Genomic DNA, 22,282 nt, shown 5'->3' with positions numbered 1-22,282 from the left:
CCAGTAGATAAATTGCACCGAAGAGACATATTATTAGAATCGGAGTGTTCTTGTGCCAAACGTTTCGCGTATCAATCTCGTCTCGTGGCTGCCGGCGGTCGATGATCATCAAACATTTAATTTCGGCAGGAATAATATTTCGGATTAAACCGCATTGTTGACATAATCCAATCTTCGCCGCGTATCAATAGAATTCCATACAATTACGGTCTGTACGAGTAGTTTCAAACAGAATTTCATCGATCGCTTAGGAAAAAATTTAACTCAATTTCCATCGAGACCAAATTAATTCCGCACAATGCTACTGGCCGCGTTCATTATCCCTCTGTTATACATATCGCACGGATATCGATAGCATAGTAACGTGTACGTTCCCCGTTGCAACGTTTATTATTGCAAATAGCGTTTCGAAATGTTGTCCGATTAACCGTTTAATCTTCGCGTCAGTATCGGAGAAGACCATAAAAACCGACTTTGCATTCTTGGAAAAGTTTTATCGGTCGAGGGTTTTTTACCGTTGAGGAAAAAAGAGTGTCGCGAATAGTTTTAATTTACAACTCGAACGATCGTAAATATTAAAGTCGATTGTAGAACCTACGGCGAGCAAAGATTTATCACTCCTCTCGACGAGCAATACGAGTCTTTAAATTCTTAGACCTCTTCTTTTAACACCCTGTATATATTTCCTCGAGACTGAGTACCGAGAACAAATATGGAGAGCGCATAGAAGATTGAGGAAACGTATGAAGTACAACGAGACGCGAATTATAAGTCAGCGAATAATTTACTTATTGCACATTTAACATGATAACTGTCCGTGGCTGGGAATCGTGAACACGATTCAAACGTCCGGAGGGACGATGAGATTTTCATAGCAATGAATAGTATACAGGCATACCTCGCTTTAAGGCTCTTCGCTTTAGAGTGCTTCGCTAATACGGCGCTTTTCAATTATATTCATGTTTATTATTTACGACGCCCGCCTTGCTCTTAAGAGTGTTTTCAGATGATAAAGTTCTACTCTCCGCTTCGGACTATCTATCATAATTATTTCTACTGAAACGTTCGTTCGCCCAGTTGTCATTAGCGAAGTACAGAAATTTTCTAAGATTAGCGTTGCGGTATATCGTTTATTTCTCCTTTAGCGTTGTTTTTTTTTTAGATGCAACGTTATCTGCATGTTTAGTAAATTTAGCTCGAGACTTTGAACTACCGTTTAGAAAAGAAACAAATCGATTCGACGAACGGTGGTACCTAATTTGCAGAAAGCGAGGCAGAGAAATCTGTACCGAACCCTTTCTAATACGGTCCGATATTCGATTTAGTCCGGGGACCACGTTACAATTGCACACTCCGATTCAGAAGGCACAGGAGTGTTACGCGGGGCACGCACAATGGGTTTGGGGGTTAACGAAGTCAGTAGCGAAGTGGTTTACGAAGTCATGGGCTTGTATAGAATTGTTACGGATTTCAGCGATGCAAGATTGCGAGGGTGGTATCGAAACGTCACACCGAGATCAATTTCTGATACCCTGCGTGCGTCGAGGTGATTGTAGACTACGTAGCAATGTGTTTGTAAAAAAAATTCCATGTCGTACTACTTTAAAAAATCTTTTAACCGCGCAATATTTTCCGGGACGTTCTAATATCGGAAACGCGAGGCTCGAAGCGATAGGAGACTTTTATCCGTTGCTCGTAACCGGAAGCTTGCATTTTTCCGACGTCCAGGCTCTCGTAGAGAGGGAGGGAGAGAAAAGACGTGTCAAAGGAAGAACGAGAGCGGTGCCCGCGTGAAAATTTATGGCCGAAGCGCGCGTCCGAGTGTCGTTAAACGAGCGGAGCTCTGAATGGAGTAAATGGGCTGTGATTTGTACATTGACAGGCACGTAATGCCACAACATCGAAGGCATCGGCATTTTTCGGCCGTGAAGAAGTCTCTGGACACAGCTCGGCGAAGAATGGCTCGTGTTTTGGTCGAATCGTCCGCTTTCCGCGCACCCTGAAAGAGATAACGACCTCTCGAGTGTTCGGTCAAATATCCATTCTACGCTGTTTTCCTCTTTAAAGCCGAGTCCCCGTAGGCGTGTCGATTCCCGCCAGCTGTGCATCGCGTCCCGTTCGCCGAAATCGTTCGACCGAGCCACTCGTTTCTCTCTTTATGCTCCGACCTCCTAAATAGACAGCCTCCAGACTGGAGCTGCTCGAAACGACGAGTTCCGCTACAGCCTCTCGAGTCGCCCCAAAATAAATAAAATATATCGTCCTTTTGGACAGAAAGCGCCGAGTAAGTCGACCTTACAATTTTATTTAACATCGTTGATGGATACGTGTCTTTGCTCATTAAGATCGAGTACTTATTTAGACTAGCAAATTGGAACTGGTCCACGGAAGGTCGAGTGTTTTTCTAGGAAAGAAGTCACGGGATCGCGAGTCGAATCGAGTGGTTCTTAACGGATCTCGAATATCCCTCGAATCCGGAAGATCGAATCGCGCGATTCGACGCGCGCTTTAGGAAGCTGGTCCGGGGCAGCTGGTGGCTCTTTCTCGGCGGAGCGGCTGCATCCATGGATCTCGGTTCGGATAAAGATCATTCTCGAGATCCTTGGTCCTGGCCCGGCAGAATATATACGGTTTGTTGTCGATTGTGTGTACACTGGTCGGTTAATTGGGCTCATTGTGGCCGATTCGGGCGTGCACTTGGCCCGGTGCGACTCGTGCCGTCCAAGGACGAGACTACCGGCGTCTCGGTTCTCGTATCCGGCGGGGAACAGACACTCGGACGACGGGGTAGGCACCGGCCACCTACCCTCTTTTCTCCCTCGAGAAAGCTGCTCCGTCTCCCTCTTTCTCTCCTTTTTCCCTTGTCACAAAGCGACCCGAACGAACCTCGAAAAGTGCTCTCGCAAGACCCATTGTCGGCCGAGCGCGTCTTCGAGAGAAGAGCAAACACGCTTAACCTCCCGACCTATTGTCGCGGCGGATTATCCGATTTGCCGTGTGCGCCCGCCGGAATGCCCGTTACGAGCGCAGGTTACTCTTAACGGAGAGTCGCGCGTCTTCGGCTTCGTTCCACTTGGTTCCTCTTCGTACCCCCGCGACGCACCCTTCCGACCACCACTAATAATCCGTAATCCTACCTATTTATTGGCCGCCGCACGTGCGGGCATATTCCCCACGCCGGGACAATACCGAGACCGACTATCCTCGTTACCGAGATACCGTCTCCGTTTACCTTAATATCTCGTTATTACAAAACCTCGTGCTCTCGCAGCCCCGACTTTCCATAACCGGTTATCGTCGAGCGGTATCGTAATTCGCCTCGTTATTTTTCGCGGACGTCCCGCCAACCCCCGTCCGTTGCTTCGACCACAAAACGAACGATGAAAAAATATGTTTCCACCGAAAGTTGCTCGGCGATCGAAAGTGGTCAGTCATCGCGGAAACCGTCGATTTTCCCAAACGGTGGGCCCAACGACAGGCTTTCCGGGATCTCCGGTTCGGGGGGCGGACGAGGGTTTGGCGTTATTGGATTACGCGTCGGCATTGTCCCCGCGACGGGCAGCTGTTCGTCCCGAAGGCGACGCAAGATGCACGCCGAATATGAAAATAATATTTTCTTCTGGCATCGGTATGATCGATATTTATTCAAGCGTCCGGCCAGCATTGTATCGCGGACCCGAGATCTCGTTCGCCCGGCATTGTATCTGAAACGGAAAGATGTCCTCTCTCGAGATTTGCGCGCTCCGACAATGCCACGATCGATTGGAAAGACCGTTTTCGAACAGTCATCGCTAGGTCTTCACGGAAATTCCGTGCCAATATTTTTCACGGTTTAAACCGACACGTAGGTACACGGCGTTCGGTGGGAACGATAACATCGTCCCGAGAATAACCAGTATCGCGTCGCTGGTCGACGGTGAACTTCGAACTGTGTCGCGACGCGCGAGTCGCGCGAATTGCGCAACCGTTGGACGGCCCGCGAATGGAGGAAGTGTCGCACAGACTTTGGTTGGAGTCGTTCGACGTTGATCTTCCATTCAAACGAATTCGTTGAGTTTCGGTTTCTCGTACTCCCCTCCCCGAACGAGCAACGGGGAGAACTTCAATCGTGGAAAATTGGATTCACGGGCGCGGCTGAGTTTTAAACTTCGTTTCGCGGCGAACAAACGTCGGACGGATGCGTCGCGGCGCGCCGGCCGGCAGACCGCACCGGTGCTTCCTAACTTTACGATTCCCCGTCTCCGAAAAGGGTTCGCCCACTCTCGGCTAAGTGAGAAGTTTTATCGGGCTCTCCTTACTTCTGCTACGCGGCTGCACTCCGGAGCAAACGAGAAACCGTTGTCGCATTATCCGCCGAAAAATTACATTGTTCGGAAGTCGAGGAAAACAGAGAGCCCCCCTTCAAAGCGACCACGACTTAATCGAGCTCTCCCTTTGAACGATTCTGCGGTTTTTCCTCTATTCCGTTCGATTTGCATTGTAAAAATTTTCATTCGTTTTTACCAGCGGTACGGACCCTCCCAAAAAAAATTTACTTTTGTTTATGAAATCAACTTTTACACGATTATTCTACTAGTGGGTTTCTTCTAATTTGCGTCACAAAGACGTTACGATGATAATAGTTTAGAAACTCGAACGATAAGCAGTCGCGCGCTACCAGATACGAAATGCGTGCGAGATCGACGATTTATCGATGGTGTTGTTTCGTAAACTTGATGAGCAAACAACGTTACGAGATCGTTGAGTAACGACCACACGTCGTACACTCGAGAACGCAAAACAATCTCAGCCGCAAAGACGAACGTAAATTTCCGCAACTCCGATTTATCGTCTTTCCCCGTCGTGCGAGCCATTCGCGTAAACAAACTTTCCGAAGACTTTGACAGCTGCTCGTTCCATTGTTACGAGGGTGCAAAGCGTCGAGCGATACTTTCCCGCCAAAAGCTGTTTCCAATTTTTTAAACTAACACTTACGTTGCTACCATTGTCGAAAGAGATACGAGGGTCACTGGCTTACCTGAAACAAAGAAAAGAACAATTTATATTTCTCAATAATTAGTAAAATACAGGACAACAAGATCAATTTCCATCTAATCTTTAATGTAGCTTCTTGCAGCTAACTGTAAACGTATCTGTTCGATTCCTGTGCTATTAAATGAGAACCCGCGATGAATGAATCGTAGATCGCAGAGACGCTTTCAGCGTACGGTTTAATTTAATTAATTTTAGTGGAACGAACAAGAGTAAAATAGATGCGTGCACGTGTTTCGTCTGTTTTCTATTGTCGCGCGAAATCCATTTTACATTCCGAGGCCCGACTCGTATTAAAAATAGATTTTCTTCGTCCTTTCGAAGCAACAAAGAGGTGGTCTCCGAGCTTTTGAACGTCTTCTTTACCCCATTGCGCGAAGAACGATCGTAAATCGTCTAAATATTCATCCGCGGGATTTATTTAAAACGAACGTTAAACGCTTTTTGCGCTAACGCAATCCCGTCCGCTAAATTTATTCTTTCGCTCGAACATTCTGATTATTCGCGTTATAAAAGAGAAAAAACCGTCGTAGAACACGCCAGGTGATTCTATTTTGAATAGTTAACGTTTGCCCGCTGTAAATAGCTGCGTTTTCTTTAGAACGGTACACCGACAATCGACGAGCCGAGCATCCTTTCAAAACTCAAACTTCAGAAAAACGGCATTTCGTATGCACCGACCTAATAATTATCGCCGGTATAGATCGCGCGGCGCGTAGTCACCCGGTAGAAAAAAATAACGGTAAGAATAGTCGCGCGGGGAAATTTACATTGCGACATTGCCCGACGGAGACGGTGAACGGAATCTGCGTAACGATCGATGCTGAATGGCTGGTTTCATAGACGAGATGCGTGTTTCTTTTTATTTCCTTTTTTCAAATCGACGAGTCGCCCAGTTTTTGCGCGATCGACGCGCCGCAAAAAGTCCTGAACTGGATCGTACTCTGTCGTAAGAATCGTGGTCACCGGTGACCGGCGCATATTCTGTCCAATGGTTCAAATTTGCTTGTTAAAAACCGTGTGTACAGCGAATTGGAACCCCCATAGCAGAGTCGACGCAAACTATCTCGTAGATCTAGTTAGGAAGGGTTGCATGGGTGCAACGATCTCCGATAGTCCCGGAGTACGTGGATCACATGTCGGAGGTACAAATGTCGTGGCCTCTGTACGGTAACCTTTAGGTTCGCGTAGGATCGAGATGGCCCGGTCGTACGACACACCCTGCTGGGATTCCGCGGCGAGATAACGACGTCGTGGTCGATCCTTCCTCAATATAAACCGATTAATTTCTCCCTCTGGTTGGTCTCGCGTTTTTCCTCGTCCTCTCTCGATCCGCTCGTTCTTCCGGCACGCTCTCGAGCGCCGTGATTTTTCGGCGAGCGGCCAACGCGGAAATGCAAGCCCGCACGCGCGTACTCGAAATGAAATAAGAGCCGGTGCGAGCCGCTCGGAGAGTTAATAATTGCCAGCATGTTAACCGGAGCCACGAGTTTACGAGCACGCCGTTCAATTGGACGCGCTCGCGCGTATCTCGAGTCGCCAACAGCTTAGGTGTCTCAAAGTAGCTGCGAGAACGTTTCCCCGCGGGAACAAACCTAACCAGTTTTTCCTCCGCGGATACGAAAAAGTTGTGTAACGTATTTGCAAATCATCGGAACGAGGGGGTAGATAATCTGTAATCGTAAAACGACCTAAAAACTTGTATATTTAGACTGGAATATGCCTCCAAAGATTAATATCGACGTGCGGGTAGGATTTTCATCGCGAGCATCTTTCGAGGAAGAGCGAACTGTGCATCGAGATGCAGAAATCGGGGCCCGAATCGCGTCCATCGGTACTTGGAAGAGGCGGGAAGCGCGAGAAGAGAAGCGACGGGCAGAAAAATCGCGCGTATCTGCACGCACGTTCGACTAGGATGCGTCCGGTAGAACGACGAGTACGAAAAGAGGAGAATACGGCTAAACGACGTAAGAGCTAGTCGTATCCAAGCTCTCTTTCTCTCTTTTTCTCGCTCGTGGTATCTTGGCCGTTTCGTTCCGCTCTCCTCTATCCATCCATCTTTCGATTTCTTCTCTCCCTCCTCTTTTCGCTCGCCTGAACGTTCTGCTCTGTCTTTCCCCGTCCGGTCGAACGGTCGATAGATAATTGGCGTTGCGTGCTTCGAGATAAACGGCCGTGATTGGCGAAAATAACGATTAATAATTATCCACTCGCGGGATCCGAGGCGGTCTGCCCTCTCATCTCGGATCTCTCGAGAGATCCGAACGAACGGAGAGAGAAGAGAGGAAACGTCGAAGAGGTGGCTCGATATTCGATGCTGGGACCTCGTTCGGGTCTTCCGTACTCGGCCACCCTTTCGACCCTCCCTCGAGCCGTGCTTTACCTGGACGGAATCGAGGCGTGTTATGGTCGCCAAGATGAATCTCGGCCGCTGCGATCAGACCTTCGGTTGCGCTACGAATCCGAGACAATTTTAATCTGTTTTCTTTAGAAATAAACCCCAAAAATACAGTATCTTGCGAACGCATCAAGGTGGCCCAACCCCTTAAGAATCACTGCACTAATCGCTAATGTTACGCTCGTTCTTCCATTTCTTTCGATCGTCAACGATGGAGTCGCTGCTTCGAACGAACGAAGGGAAAAGCGTCGTGGAAAACGCGATACGCGGTGTAGAAAAAAAACGGAAACAAAGAGACTTCGATGGCGTATCGCGAGAACACCGAGGGTCGAGATTAACCCGAGTAATCCTGGTTCGGTGGCGTCGGCGTCGTCGTCGCGGGACCCGATAAACGACTCGTCGAGTGGCGCGTGCCACGCGTTACGATTAACTGTCATTCGCGCTTTGCCTTTGACTCTCGCGCTTCCATCCAGGCCCACCTACGTACTGGCTCGTTCGCCTCTCTTTTTCTCCCACCCCTTTTTTCTCTCCTTTGGTTGCGTTTACACCGACCGGACGACCACGATTTCCACGCGGATTCACTACGGGTACCCGACAGACCTCCATTCTTCCTTCCGCTCGTCGAGGAAACTCTGTTTTTATTTATATCTATCATACCGGATACCACGGTCGGAATACTATTGTAAATTATCCTAATTTCAATATGTTTAATCGAGTCACGTTTATAGATACGTGGGTCCTTACCTAGGCAAATACCTTTAATTTGTTAAAATACGTGGATACCATCGATTAAAAAGTATCTTTTCCCGTTTGAATATCTCGTGTACGTAAAATCCCCGCAATATTCGGTGGAGATTCTCTGCGAGGGAATGAGAGGCGTTCTCTCCTTGATCGCGAATATTAGAAAAATCGAGGATGGTTTCCAGCTGCTTCCCGACAGTTTGCATTGCGCGGAATTCGAGTTTCCTCCGCAAACACGTCGTCGGAGTTCGGAAACGCGACGTTCCCTTCCGCATGGTCCTCTCAAAGAGCAAAAGTAAACGAAGATCTCGAATGACGAGCGATACACGCTTTGGCGTCGAGTTGAAAGAACAGGATAGAAGCGCGGGAGAAGAGAGGCGGAGAGGGAAGGAGACGCGAAATATTCCCTGGCAACCAGTTTATCGAACTGCATAGGAAAAGAATGCAGGTAACGGGCGCTGGTCAACGATGCGTGCTTCGACTCCACGCCTGTGCGCGTGCTTATGGCTTATGTTGCGTGCATTCGCGGTACAATCTAAGATAAGTTAAGTGCAACGTTCCCCGCAGATCTTGCGGTGATTTTCGATCTATCGCTCTATCCGTTCCACGAACGGTGTTCCTGGTATGCTTCTTCGCATGCCTCTCGATTCGTTCTCGTAATCACGAACCGCAAGATCATGGACAAAGAGAATGGATTCGATACCCTGCGCTATCGTTCGCCGTAAACATAAAGCGATCGAATATCTGGGCGCTGGAATGCAGTTTTTCTTTTAATTACGATATACATTCCCGTCGTTACGTCGGTTAAGTTCGACAGAAATTGCTGTAAAATAATCGGAAAGCCGTCGGAATCGACGTTGATTTCGAGTCGACCGAATGTTTCGACTCACCACGCGCGAAACTTTTGTCCGTCCGATCGTGGCTGGCGAGATACCGGCGCTCGATCGCGCGTCTAGTCGGTTCGGAGTACAAAGTCGAACGTTCGCACGGCTGCGGCCATTGGCGTAATAAGTGGCGAGAAATCGAGACTGTTCCATAGTCGGTTCGATTCCGTTTCTTTCGCGGCCGAGGAGGATCGATCGCGGCGTAAACGGATGCATTTATGAACGTGGACGACGCGCGGATTTGCTGTTTCGGCATGCAAAAACCGGGAGGGTGGGGGGATATATAACCGGGTAGGTAGGAAAAAGCGCATCCCCGTCGGATAATTGAACCACGCGGCGGCGTGGCGGTGACGGCGGTGGCGTCGGTGGCGTCGGGTCCGTGACGCGATACGATTTGATAAGTTGTGTCAACTGCTCGTTAGTTAATTGTCGGTGCGCGACACTCTCGCTGGCTCACTCGCGATTCCACCGGCTCGCTCGTACACGCAGACGCAACGAACCCCCGGCTAACTTTGTCACCCTTTTCGGCACCCTCCCGATGCTCAGACCTCGCAACCGCCAATGTACTGGCCGCTGTCCAATGAATGCCCTTCATTTCCATACTTCGTTCGACGGTCAGTGAGACCGGCTAATCAGATTATTTAACCCTCGTTCGACCTGCCTGTTCTCTCCGTTCTCCCGCTCGTCCGCCCCCGCCCGTCGGACTCTACGCTCCGTTACCATCTCTCTCGCCCCCTCCTATCCCTATTTACACGCCGATCAACAGCAATTCTTTCCTCGGCCAACGGAAAACCACGACTTCTGTCCACGTAAATTATCCGTTGCTCGAAAGAAGGGTGCACAAGAACGATCAAAATTCGTACAAGAGCTTCAAGAGTGTATATCCTTAACATTTTTCCGAAAAATGACGGGAAAGTGGTCATACACGAGCGCAAAATCCTGAGCGGAGACTCCTGACTTCGAGGGTTAATATCCATAGAGATTAAGCTACGCTGTCGAATTACTTGATATTTAATTAAGCCAGCATTTATCATCGTTACGGAACATTATTACACGAAGAATCTGTCCGTTACGTCTTTGTTTGCGTAAGAACGTCAGCTCGTTAACCCGAAGTTCGCGAACGTGCATCGAGCAGGTCGTTAATACCAAAAAAATGTGGACGTTACCGCTCCGACGATGAGAAATCCCATCTTCGCGACTTCTGTGTAATCTCGCAAGGGCCGCGGCTATCGCTCTCGGGAAATTAGTCGAAATTACCATACGTTAATTCCGCGACACGGTAAAAACCCGCGAGCATTCGTCCCTCCTCGTTCGCATTATCGTCCAGCCGTGGAAATTCAAGCAAATGTCCACCAATTATCGACACATTTTGCGCCAATCGGAATTTTACGGTCGAATAATGGCCACGGGATTATATCGTGGCTCTTCCGGCGCTATAAAATGACAAAAATGCCAAAAGGTTGTCGAATACTTTTGTTTTCGATCGCGTTGAATAGCTTCTCCCGATCGATCTGGCATTTAATGAACGTCGTGATTTCCCACGAAAGTAGAATCCGAGTACAAAATGTGCAGAGGTGGGCGATAATTGGGCCAATGTCGGTATTAGGCGCAACAATCTCACCTCGCTAGCGATCGTGCCTTAATTAACGGTGTCGAGCGAGTGCACGGCCAGGAAACACATTTTCCGGTTGTTGCGCAAGGCGCGGCTGGATCAAGGAATCCCCGCGATACGGTGTTAACAAACGGAACAAGATTTTCATCGCGAACTGCCATGGAACGTCCATTTGCACGACGATGTCTCCTACACCACGCATTCTTATTCGAAAAGGAAACACTATATTACGATCGTCGTCTAAATTGCAACTAATATCGTCGAGGCGTCCACTGTCGTCGAAACCCGTTGTTTCTTTCTTCGTTATCGTCCGATCGATGAATATCAAATTCTCAGAGTCGAGCGTACAATGGTACGAGAGAGTCGTCGCAAAGAAGAGCAAGCGAGAAGGAGGGAGGAACGACCCGGCAAGGGGTTATAATGTAATTGTATTAGTCGGGTAGGGTCCATAGAGAGCACAGGGGTCCTGGCGTAAAATTAATGCCTTTGGCTTATCAGTGGGCTGACACTTCAGCGCCAAAAGTCCCGCGTAACAGCCAGTGGCGCGGAACCGGAGGGACGCGATCCCGTGGCGAGGATGATCGGTGACTCGGTGAACCGCTAACCAGAGATCAACTGTTTAGAAACGCTCCCGACTAATTGTCCACGCTCGTAACGACGAGACTAATCATTCCTCGGCCACGGGTATTCTCTCGCGCCGCGTCGTTACGTTTCCAATTACCGTACATTACCGCCAATTACACGCGCTCTTTACTAATTCTCGGACTTGTTATTTATTTGCACCCCGAGCCACGAAAGGGCCATTCCGCGAGAAAGCATTCTCTTTCCGGGCGAAACGCGCGTGTAACGCTCGGTGGCGCGGACGTTTTCGGTAGGCTATTTCTCTCCTAATGAGTGCCCCATTAGGAAGTAACGGAAGGTATGCGCCGCGGGTTCTGTCACGGGTGTAGAGAGCCGATCCTGCTCGATGTAAATCGGATTAATTAAAGGACGGCCCGTAGGAGGGCGGTGGGGGAGGGCTGCGGAGCTTTTATTCGGCTCGACGACGCGAGGATGACCGTGCTGCTAGCACGACGCTACGACGGGAACGCTGGGACGGGGACGAGGTGAAAAGAAACGCGCAGTGGCGCGTTATACCCACCTGGGGCCCGACACAAAATCCCATCTCGGGACCCACGTTTAAAGGAAATTTAATCTAGGAACACAATACATCTGATCTAACGTGTATTTTTATGCTTTTCCATTTTGATTCGGCGTGCTTCAAATTGGTCTTCCAACAACTAGTTTATTTACTTCCGCAGACGGAAAGATCGTTACCTTTCCTTTCGTTCAATTTAAAGTTTCTTAACGTATACTTGGTAACGACGTATTATCGTTATTTCGTGGGCCTCGGGCAGATGTCTTTTCCGCCAGTAGGATGACGCGCCACTGGCCCGAACGCGAGAGGGGGAGAAGAAAACTAAAAAGTATCGAATGGTCCTGGCGCGATGCAAGGAGAAGAAACTTGGTACTCGCTTTGTAGAAGAACCGTGTCGTTTGCTTCTGTTTCGGGTCCTTTCGGGGATTAACGACGCGTTCTCGGACAATGGACGTATCCTCGAACAGAGTCCGGGGCCGAATAAAAAGAATACCGAGGATCGTTGGTTGCGAGCGCGCATACTCGGGGTCGATTCGTTAATCGTTCGTCGAGGGGGGTCGATCGGCCGGTCGAGGATCGAGAAAGCGGATCCGCGCGCAATTACGAGAATTTGTCGAATCGGAAAGACGAGACGTTTAAGCGGAATAAATAGGTTCGGCTCGAGCGGATTCCGGGCGGCGTAAAAGTCGAGAGCGCGTCGAGCGTGACGAATCTCGTTGGCAAACCCAATACCGGGACCGAGATGTTCCTGATTGAGAAGTCAGATGGAGACGGAACGCGAACGCCAGCGTACGTGTACGTGTGCGCGCGATGTGTCCGTGTATCGAAGCGTGGAGGAAAAAATTGGATCGGTCACGGACACGTGGTACTATACCGCACGATCTCGTTCGTTCCTGATTCAAACCGAAAAAGAACCCCGATGTGCTTCGCCTCGGGTGTCTCCCTTCCCTCGCTTCTCCTACGCTTCATCCTTACAATCTCTCTCTCTTTCATCTTTTTCCTTTTCTCCCCCACAGTATCCTCCCCGTTTTCCATCCTCCTCTCGGTCTTCCCTCCCGCGTGTCGTCCCGCGTTTATGTTCTCTCCTTCTCCTCTTTATTGCTTCCTTTCTTCCCGAGGTTTCTTCGGCACCCCTTAGACACCCATACCCGTACCCTAAGCGGCGGCAGCGGTCGCGGTTAGGGGATGCTGAGTCATACAGGCCAGTCGGCGCACCGCATAGCGGATACATGGCGTGTCACCCCGAATATTATTCGAGTGCCTGACAGCGCAATCTGTGAATGCGCGATATTGTCTGACGGTGGTGGCGGTACGTTCCGTCCTACGACCGGCATGTGGGACTAGGAATGCCACGCGTGCAACCGCCAAACCCTCACAAACCATCCTCCTACTCCTATGTCGCCGGTTCCTCGATATAAAACAAATACTTTCGATCTATCAATTAACAGAAGCAAGCTTTCTTATCGTTATTATCACAGTTTTTCTAGTGGAAGATATCAAAATTACAAAGTTAATAGCCTCGAAAGAAACGAACGCGTTCCCATTTGTCAATTTCACGCTCAACCGACCTAAACCTGCACATAAATCTGTCGTTCGCAGGAAAAAAGCATCGTCGTTAAGTGTTTTTAAATTTCGTAGCGGAGCTCGCGAATGCCAGCCTCGAGCATTCGGGGAGAGAAGGGGTTAAAAGATATTATTAACCCGAATTCCAAAAAACGTTTATCCGCTTATTCGAGCTATGGCAATCAATCGTGCCAGCGTCCATCGTTTTGCCTTCCCAAACCGACGTTACTTTAGCTTCGATCGCTTTCAGTGGTTCGCGAACGCGCGTGAAATTCGGGGCAAAAAATTTGGCGCACGCGGTTCGGCACGCGCTCCGACTAACTCTTTCTTCCGCGCGTCCTTCCTTTCGCGGACGGAATTTCCTCCCGACGCCAAATGGGTACGCTCTCGGGTGGAATTCTCGAGTCCTAGTCCTACGATCGAGCAAATAAATAAAGATGCGAACTGACACTGCCCGGGACCAATAAATTCAGGCTGCGTTTGTTCTTAATTTAGATTTCGACTGTAACGACCGAGTAGCGCGCGGGGGAAAAAACGATGGCATCCCCTTTTCGACTTTGAAGCGTCTTTCTAGTCGACTCTAGAAAAGAAACGCTACTCTCGAGCTTTATTTGTCGCGCCTTAACTGGAGGAACATTCGTTCGAACAGTCTGTTCGTCGAGTATGAATCACAGTTTGCATTTTTAATCTCTCGAATGCTATAGACTCGATCGACTGTGAAATCGAACGTATGAAACCGACGTGGCTGAAAATTGGCACAGACGTCGAAAGTAAGTGTATTAGCATCGAGAAAAGAAATTATTACGTCGAACGTTGTTCTTGTTAATGCGTTAATTTTCGGTGTGGCTCGATGGGAGGATAGTTAACAGAGACATCGTGGAGGAAGCGAAGGAAGAATGCGAAGGGTGTGCGTGGACGAGGGAGAAACGCGTACGCGTACGGTTTGCCGCATATTTAGCGGCGTGGCCGTGTCAAACGCGGCCATAAAACACGCTTGCGCCTAAATAAAATGCGGTCTGCTCGCCGCCTGCTCGGTGAAACTAGGCAACGCGGTCCGTCACGGAGATACGGCTTGCATCTTCTCCCCTCTTGCTTCCTCTTTTTTGGAAGTGGCGCGAGATGCGAGCCCCGCGCTCCAAGATCCGGGACCCTTTTGTGCTCCGTTCGGGAAAAAACGCTGCCATTGGAAACGGTTTAACTTTAAGGGCGACTTCATACGATTCTCAAAATGAATTACGACAAGATCTTTACCCTCCTTTCAAATGGAGCCACCCATGTTCGATCACCTCGAATTTACGAGCAGTTTGTAAGCAGAGGTGTTATTATCTCGAAAATAGCTTGATCCAGAAAGCTGACGAATCAGTGGCGTTCGGTTTCTTGACACCGCCAGATGTCATATATTAAAAAGAACGAAACGCGAGGTTCTGGGATTCGAATTCGAATGAGCCGAAAGTGTCACCGTGGAAGAGCTGAAAGGGAAACCGAGTCTATAGAGGCGCCCGGATGGGTGAAAAGGCAAGAATCTTTTCTAAGTCGCCAAGCTACCGTGAATCCATTCCAAGTGTCATGGTTCTTTTTTCTCGAAGTGTCGGAAAATTAGCCCCGTCACTTCCTGGAACTGCTGACTCGCGATCGGTGTCTCGGACAGAAAGCAGTCTTTTTCTATTCGTACACGATCGACTACGTGCAATCGCTAATCCTTTCCCGTCGTCGACCGCGAAACGTTTATCTCGCGCCCTAAAGGCAAACGTAACGCACAACGATGACGCGTTTGTTCTTCGTTGGAACGAATGACAATGAATGTTGGTCAGAGCTTCCGATTTTATATCTCATTAAACTTGGAGCGAATGTGCGTTTTTGCTATAGGGAACAAAAGAAGTCATGAGAAATGTCAACAAGACTACGCATCATTGTTCTGTAAAAGCTGCGCGACCGAAGCTTTGTTTGGACTGTTTCCAAGAATACCATGTAAATGAATTTCATGCGGAATAATTCCGTTTTCTGGTCTATTATTTTTCGAGACGATTGTATCGAGTGCTCTAAATAATACCGTATCGAGGTCTAACAACCAGTATTCCTGTATCCGCCTACGAGATTAAAAAATATCCGATCGTAGGATTAAACGACGCATTTGACGTATCGGAATAGATCGCTGGGGGTATCCAGGTTGTCAGACATTTTGGTTGTCTACAGAGGGGTTAAGTCTTTTCGTAGGCGGTACGTTTTGCTGTCGCGAGAAGGAGACGGGGGCTAGGGCCACCTCGGTGGGCCACCGTGAAGCCGAGGGTTCGTTTCGGCCGAGGACGTCGATAAGCGGTTCGCATTGTCCGACGGTCACGTGGCCACCCTCGCCGTCCTCCAAACGACGCCGTAGCCCCGGCTACCGTCGTTTATATTAAACTCCGAGGTTAATACCGCGGCTTACTCTAATACCGGGGCAACCCTTTGCCCTGCGATACGCCGATAAGGGTTACGCTCCCGCGAATACCGAAGGATCCACACTCCGACGCCGATTTCCCCGTCCAACCGTTGTCTTTGCGTTACGCGAAAAATCTCTGCCGACCCTTGCTCCGGTAAGCACCGAGTTTTCTCAAAATGCCCAGGCAAAACCCTCCCGAGCATTGGAATATCATAAACGTGAATTTATTTCTTTTTTTTTACAAAGGGAGTGTTAATTTAAAAAGTTCAATTAGCATTTCACGTGTGGAAGGATCTTTTATAGAAACGCGTGTCTCCAAATAAATAACGTAGGAAATTTATGTAGCAGAATAGCGAACGTTTTAATCGCGATTTAGGTGAATTAATATCTCGTAAACGGGTCTGTATCGTCGCCGGTGGTTCCGGGGGCGAAAGCCATGCAATTTTCAGCCACCCCCGCATTTCGGTCGTCGATAGAGAAGCGCGACGACGAGCCGTACAACGGGAACGCGCACGGAAGAGGGCAGATAATAAAACGAAAATGGGTGACGCTCAAAGTCAAGGGTTGGGGGACGCGACCCCGACTCAGCGCGAAGTAACAATGCAAGAGATAGAGAACCGGCCGCGAGGATCGGTGGTGTCCCGGGTTCGCAGATAACGCGTCCACCCCTTCTCCGAACGATCTCCCATCCCTTCGCAGGCTCTCGCTGCTTGCTCATCCGTTCGTTTCGCCCTTCGCCCTTCGCCCTTCGTCTTCTCGCGCGTATGCACGAGTCGCGCGAGAGGGTGTCCATCCGTTCGACACCCTCTCGAAACTGCGTCGCGGATAGATCGTCGCGATGCTGCATCGGCGTCGGGATTTCGCATTGTCCCGCGACCCTGTCCTCGACAGGAATCCCAGGCGTTTACCGTTCAGAAATTCTGCGTTTCAACCCTTTGCGCTCGGTGACACTTCTGCGATCACCCAACAGCGACTCGAAGGTTTTCCCATTCGAATGCACGTCTTGGAAAATACGATCAAAGAGCGTGTCAGCTTGAGGAAGATACGGCGACGCGGGCGTCCAATTACGCAACGCGACGGTAATATTTTCCTCGAAGCGTTCCCGATGGACACCGTGTCGCAGGATTCCTCGTCGATTCCAGTCGCGGAAGCGGATCAGGACGGCGTTCGTCTCATGATCGACGAGAACTCGGGACACTGGGCTCCATTCGGGCCGTGATAGACGCTGATTAGAGGCCGTAACGCGGCGAATATCGCGTTCCATCTCCCTCTGGCTCGACCGTTTCCACCGGTTCTCGTTTCTCTGCCCATCTCCGGTCGACGTTTCGAGAGCGCGGCCGTTTCGCCGCGTCGATAAATTATCCGAGGTTAACAGGTGAGCGCGGACGACAGACGGCGATAATAACGACAACGATAAACGCGTCAATAATACGCCAGTCGGATCGGGGACAGGAGTACGGCTGGCCAATATTAACGACTGCAGCCGTCATCGCGACCGATCGCGCGTTATTCCCGTAACGCGTGGAAATCGCCTCGATTTAGGTTACTAGGACCACCGGCGTTAAACTCCGATCCAAAATGTTCCCATCACGTTTTCTATAGATCACCGCGTTCCCGATTGTCGCGTGATTAGAACACCGTCGTTTGTTGATATATTGGGAAGTAACGTAAATTGTTTTCGCGTAGCCAGTAAATTGAATTAGATCCCCAAGAAAGATCACGGAAAGGTCTGCTCGGGAACAACTTAATTTCGTCCACTAATTATGTTCGTACGATCTTAGAGCTTTCGTTGGTCGTCAGACAGGCTGTGTCATCGGAAAATGTCGTACAAAGCGTGCGACGAAAATCCTAATATGCCGTCTTGCGAAACTCTAGACTCGTTTGCCGCATACATGCTCACGATTTACCAGTGTTCTAACCTTTTAATCTTACGTGGCAATTCAGACTGCCATACTCGATCTAACGTCTGTGCTGATGTATCGATATTCCGAAAGATCCGAATGCAAATCGATCAAGAACCGTCGAGAGTGGCCGTTAATTTAATTTGGTCCGCAATGGACGTCAGGGTCGCGGCCTCGAATTATTTTCCCTGGACGATCGCCGATCCCATTAAGGAACCCGAAGAAGTTAGCGGTATCGAAATCCGGTTGGCAGTGCGATCTCACCGAATAAGAACGTATCGCTATGCCGAGTTAGAGCGAGGAACGATCGCGGTTACTTTCTCCTCGCGTCTCCGCGATGCCCCCGTTTGCGCGTCCGCTTCGACACGCTGTAGCCTCTCCTCGCGATTGGACACCGCGCGCGGAATCATCGCGCGTTCCTCGATGATTGCGCGCAAATATCAACCGGGATACACCGTCGTTCGGGTGGCGGGTTCTTACGGTCCGTGCTTATCGCGGCAATTTCCTCGTTCGGTCTCACGATCAGCGCCAATCTTCCGCCGACGACAGGATAATTGCGTTCGAGTCGCGCGTCTCCGCGCCGATCGACGCTCCGCGCTTTATTTACGAGTCGGACGTCGCCATTAATACTCGCGCAACCTGTTCCCCGGCTGCATCTGCGCGTTCCAGTTTACTACGCCTCTAAATTTCGAAATTTTTCACGTTAACCGGAATATTCCGAATTTCCACCAAAGAAAATGTAAACTTGACAAAATAATAGACGTTCTAAAGTTCGCTTTATTATCAAAGAAATTTCTTCTAAATACGAAAAGTTATCCTTGACGCTAAAATTAGTAAATGGCCCGTTCGTCTAGAATGACTTGTTCGGCATGCGATTGTCCTACGGGAAGACGGGAATCCTATAATCGCGACGAGACATCGACCAGATTCCGCGCGGCGGAGAAAAAGTCTTGTACTTCGTGTTATATTCTTAATTACGTCGTTAATACCGGGAAGGATAGGCAGAAGGCTGCTCGGAAACGAAAAGCGCATGGTAGCGAATACGGCGGTCGGTGGTTGCTCGCCGGTTGGCCAAGGCAAAGGGAATTGCATCGCATGCCACATAATCGTGGGAGTGTTTCCCATCAAGATACACGTAGGTACCGCACTCGCCGTAATACCCTCTCGCATAAATATATCTGCATCGTAGCTTTGCATTCCTCTACAGGGTGGCGTCGAACCAGGGAACTCATGGAAACCGCTTTCGAGGCGACGATCGACGCGCGACTTTGGTGCAATTCTATTTAAATAGTTTGCCTCTAAACAACTTTGTGCTTCGCGAGAGCACTCGTACGTTTTCTAATCCAACAAACTCCGAAAGGTTCGACCGGTGTGCCAGAAATCTACTTCGTCGCGATCTCTCCCGTTCGATGTCGAACACCGTACACTGTCGATTCGTGTGTCGCGAGCATCGAATCTCCGTCAAAATTGGGTTTGGACGATCGAGGAAGTGACTAGTTCGAACACGAAATCGTTGAGATCCGGTTTAGGTGAGATTCTTACGATCATGCTCTGCTCGACCGTTTCGTCGATTCGATCCCAAGTCTAGAATCGTTCGCGAATGGTTTTTCGCCACCGGGTACATGGGTCTTGTATGCACAGGAGAAAGCTGAAGCGCTGGAACGGTCGATCTAGCGAACTAAACGTACTTTATGCACCGTGCCCTCGTTCCACCGTTTTATCCGAACAATTAGACACGTGATCCGCGGTTACGAGGCGTGTAAAAAAAGAGTCGCTGCCCTCCGAGATAGAGATCGAGTTTGTCGTCGAGATCAAAAGGAATAGATCGAGCGAAAACACACAACCTTCCGAGATACGCTGGGTGTAAAATCGGTCGCCCATCTCCGGATTCTCAGAATCTTTACGACCCGTGCGACTGGGTAATTCGACTAGTTGGCAACTTACGATCTTTGCACGCTACACGGATAGAATCTAAAAGTCCAACGCAACCGAATAATTTTCAATTCAAAGGTAATACGCTACACCTGCCTTTGCAAATTTAACATCTCGGCCACAATTGAATCCACGGGAATATCGCGAGCATCCGAGTCTCTAGCTAACCAGAGATGGGAACATTTTATTCGAATGAGACCAACGTCTTCCGTTCGTCTGTTCCTTTTGAAATATTTCATTTTATAGCTGAAATTTTTATTTCTATTTAACAGATCATTTTATAACGTTCCTGTCCGTGACCCACATCGTGCATACGAGATTGAATTCTAGTTATATGCTTTCTTCGTTTCAATTTAATTATTCTCGCGCTATTACGTTGGATGGCTTAATATCCGTGCTCTCGTACAGCACCTGCTCGACGTTGTACATTCGCCAGCGATATATAAAATTGATATTCTTACAATAAGTGAAAGCTACTTCAACGCTTTATTGGAATTTATGTATGGAATGAAGACTCTTAACTACGCGTGACTTATCACCTGCAATAACCGAGTTGCTAATTTTCGTAAATACTGTCATTTCTACCTCCGTCGACTCTCTCAACCCTTGCGTAGGCATGCTCGTATTTGCAAGACAAGTAGGCACGTGTATTATGCCTTCTCCGCTGTCTCCAACACTAGGCGGAAGAGTTAATACCGATCGGTAGAGCACCAAGAAAAACAAGAATACGTTCGCCTTCGGAAGGTGCAATTATAAACCGCGGAAAAAACATTCAGAAAAAACCTACCGCAAAGAAGCCTCCGTTGGAAGAAATGTTCGATTAAATCGGTCATTTCCTCTCTAAAGATAAGAACAACTTCAACATCCATCGATGGAAATATGCAGATCGTAGAGGCAAAAACCAAGTTTCATGCATCAAGTTCATTTATGCTTATTTAGAAAAAAAAAAAATTGTTTTTTCACTCCGCTGTAAATCGTGGCAATAATTTTTTTCTCGATTCCAATGAATTCCTTTGGACTAATCGTATTAGCTTATTATCTCTGCGGTACAATTAAGGCGTTTGAAACGTAACGAGCTTCCGATCGTTTGCTAGTAAAGCGCGTTGGAAGCGTACGCGACATCGCGCGTATCTCGCGAAATCTCCGCGGTTGGAAAAAATGGAGAGCGGGTGACGTTGGCGGGCAAGGGCCCCGTACCACGGATCTGCGAAGGGATCCACGCAGTCCCTCTCGTGCAAAACGAGAAAAAAAGCCCCCCAAGGGGAAACAAGAAGAAGAGGAAGGAGAAGAAGCGGGGTCCTTCGTGGCGAAGGAAAAGAAGAAAAAGAGGGTAGCCCGAGCGAAGGGGTGGAGGGAGAAAGCCCCGAGAATCGGGACATTAGCATAAGCTAAGCCAAGCTAAGCGCGGCCATATAGCACGGAAATAAATAGCCGCTTGTCTCGTATCTACACCGAGACGGTTTAGCATGGGCCAACGTCGTTCTCGTCGTCGTCGTCGTCCCCCTGAAAACCGAACGCGTGTGCGTCCGTTCGCGTGCTACGTTGGACCATGTTTGCGCACGCTTGGCCACCCACTGCAACGATATTTGGGCCCTCCGAACGCGAAAGTGCCCGACGAATCTCGAATTAGAGCTCGTTATTGGACGAAACGGTACTAGTACGCGTTACTAACTAGTCAAAGATATTTAGAACACAAACGAAGCAGTAGATCGAAATTATTATAGAAATTTAGAATTTGAAAATGTATGTGTACGATGACACGTAACGAAAAATAACCGACTGAATGGGTGCCAAAGGTCAGTCGTGCATCGATTCACTAAAGAGCAGAAAAACTGAACTGTGGTCGCGCTGCCATTATAGAAACTTCTTTCGAGATAGTTATCGCGACTCGGGCATTGTCGGGTTATAAATAGATCGTTCGATCTACTAGGTAACAACGGAAACGACACGTAGCGCGACGAGTGTAGAAGTTTTCGAGTTTGGTTTTGTGGATTTGGTTCGTCGGTCGTCATGGTGCACGACAGCGAGGACGATTCGAGACGGAGATGGTCTTGGACGATCGTATCGACGCCGCCGCGGTCGACCGGTAGTCCCGGCAGAGGAGATAGTCATGGCGGCTCCGCTCGTGATTCCTCGAGGGACTGGCAAAGGAACGGGAGTAGATGGGCCGGCAGATAATTACCGCGAGCCTTCGTTGTCGTCGGTTGCGAACATACGAAACGAGAGAATTAAACGGACCGAACGAGCGTGAGAGACGCGGACCGAGCGAACATTTAACGGTTAACGCGTCTTTTAAAGCGTTTTCGATTATTCTCCGCGAGTTATAAAAACGCTCGGGCGCATCGCGAGATGCTCGCTAAGTAAATAATATTCCATCAACACTTTACGTTTCGAGAAACGTTATCCGTAATGATCGTTAAACGATTTCGCATTACGACGCGAAATTGTACCGGCGGATAACGACTGGTTCGAGAACAATCTATCGCGAGAAAGAGGCGAAATGCATCGAGAGATAGAGAGAGGGAGAGGGAGATATATGAAGGGAAATAGAAGGACGAGCATTGTCTACGCGGCTCGATGACGATCGCCGCAACATCGACGAGCGGAGAGAGCTCGTCGGCATTGTTAGGTCGGCGAATCTCGTCTGCGGCTGGAACGGGGAT

The 22,282-nt window shown here is 49.0% G+C and overlaps 1 protein-coding gene across 3 annotated transcripts in view; it reads right to left on the bottom strand.

The window, feature by feature from the left end:
- Svp (COUP transcription factor 2) overlaps window positions 1–22,282 on the bottom strand; it is an 88,113-nt gene that overhangs the window by 27,478 nt on the left and 38,353 nt on the right. Inside the window, exon 5 of one of the 3 annotated variants that reach the window (XM_076781066.1) lies at window positions 4,517–5,017. The exons of the other annotated variants lie outside the window; for them this stretch is intronic. Within the exon in view, the coding sequence (XP_076637181.1) occupies window positions 4,971–5,017 (47 nt within the window). The 3' untranslated portion in view covers window positions 4,517–4,970. Of the gene's footprint in view, window positions 1–4,516; window positions 5,018–22,282 lie in introns of those variants that run through there. 3 annotated transcript variants of the gene reach the window in all.

This window comes from Colletes latitarsis, chromosome 1, assembly GCF_051014445.1.
Source record: "Colletes latitarsis isolate SP2378_abdomen chromosome 1, iyColLati1, whole genome shotgun sequence".
NCBI lineage: Eukaryota > Metazoa > Arthropoda > Insecta > Hymenoptera > Colletidae > Colletes > Colletes latitarsis.
The sequence above is the reverse complement of the archived record's forward strand: the minus strand, read 5'-3'. Positions and strand labels throughout refer to the sequence as shown.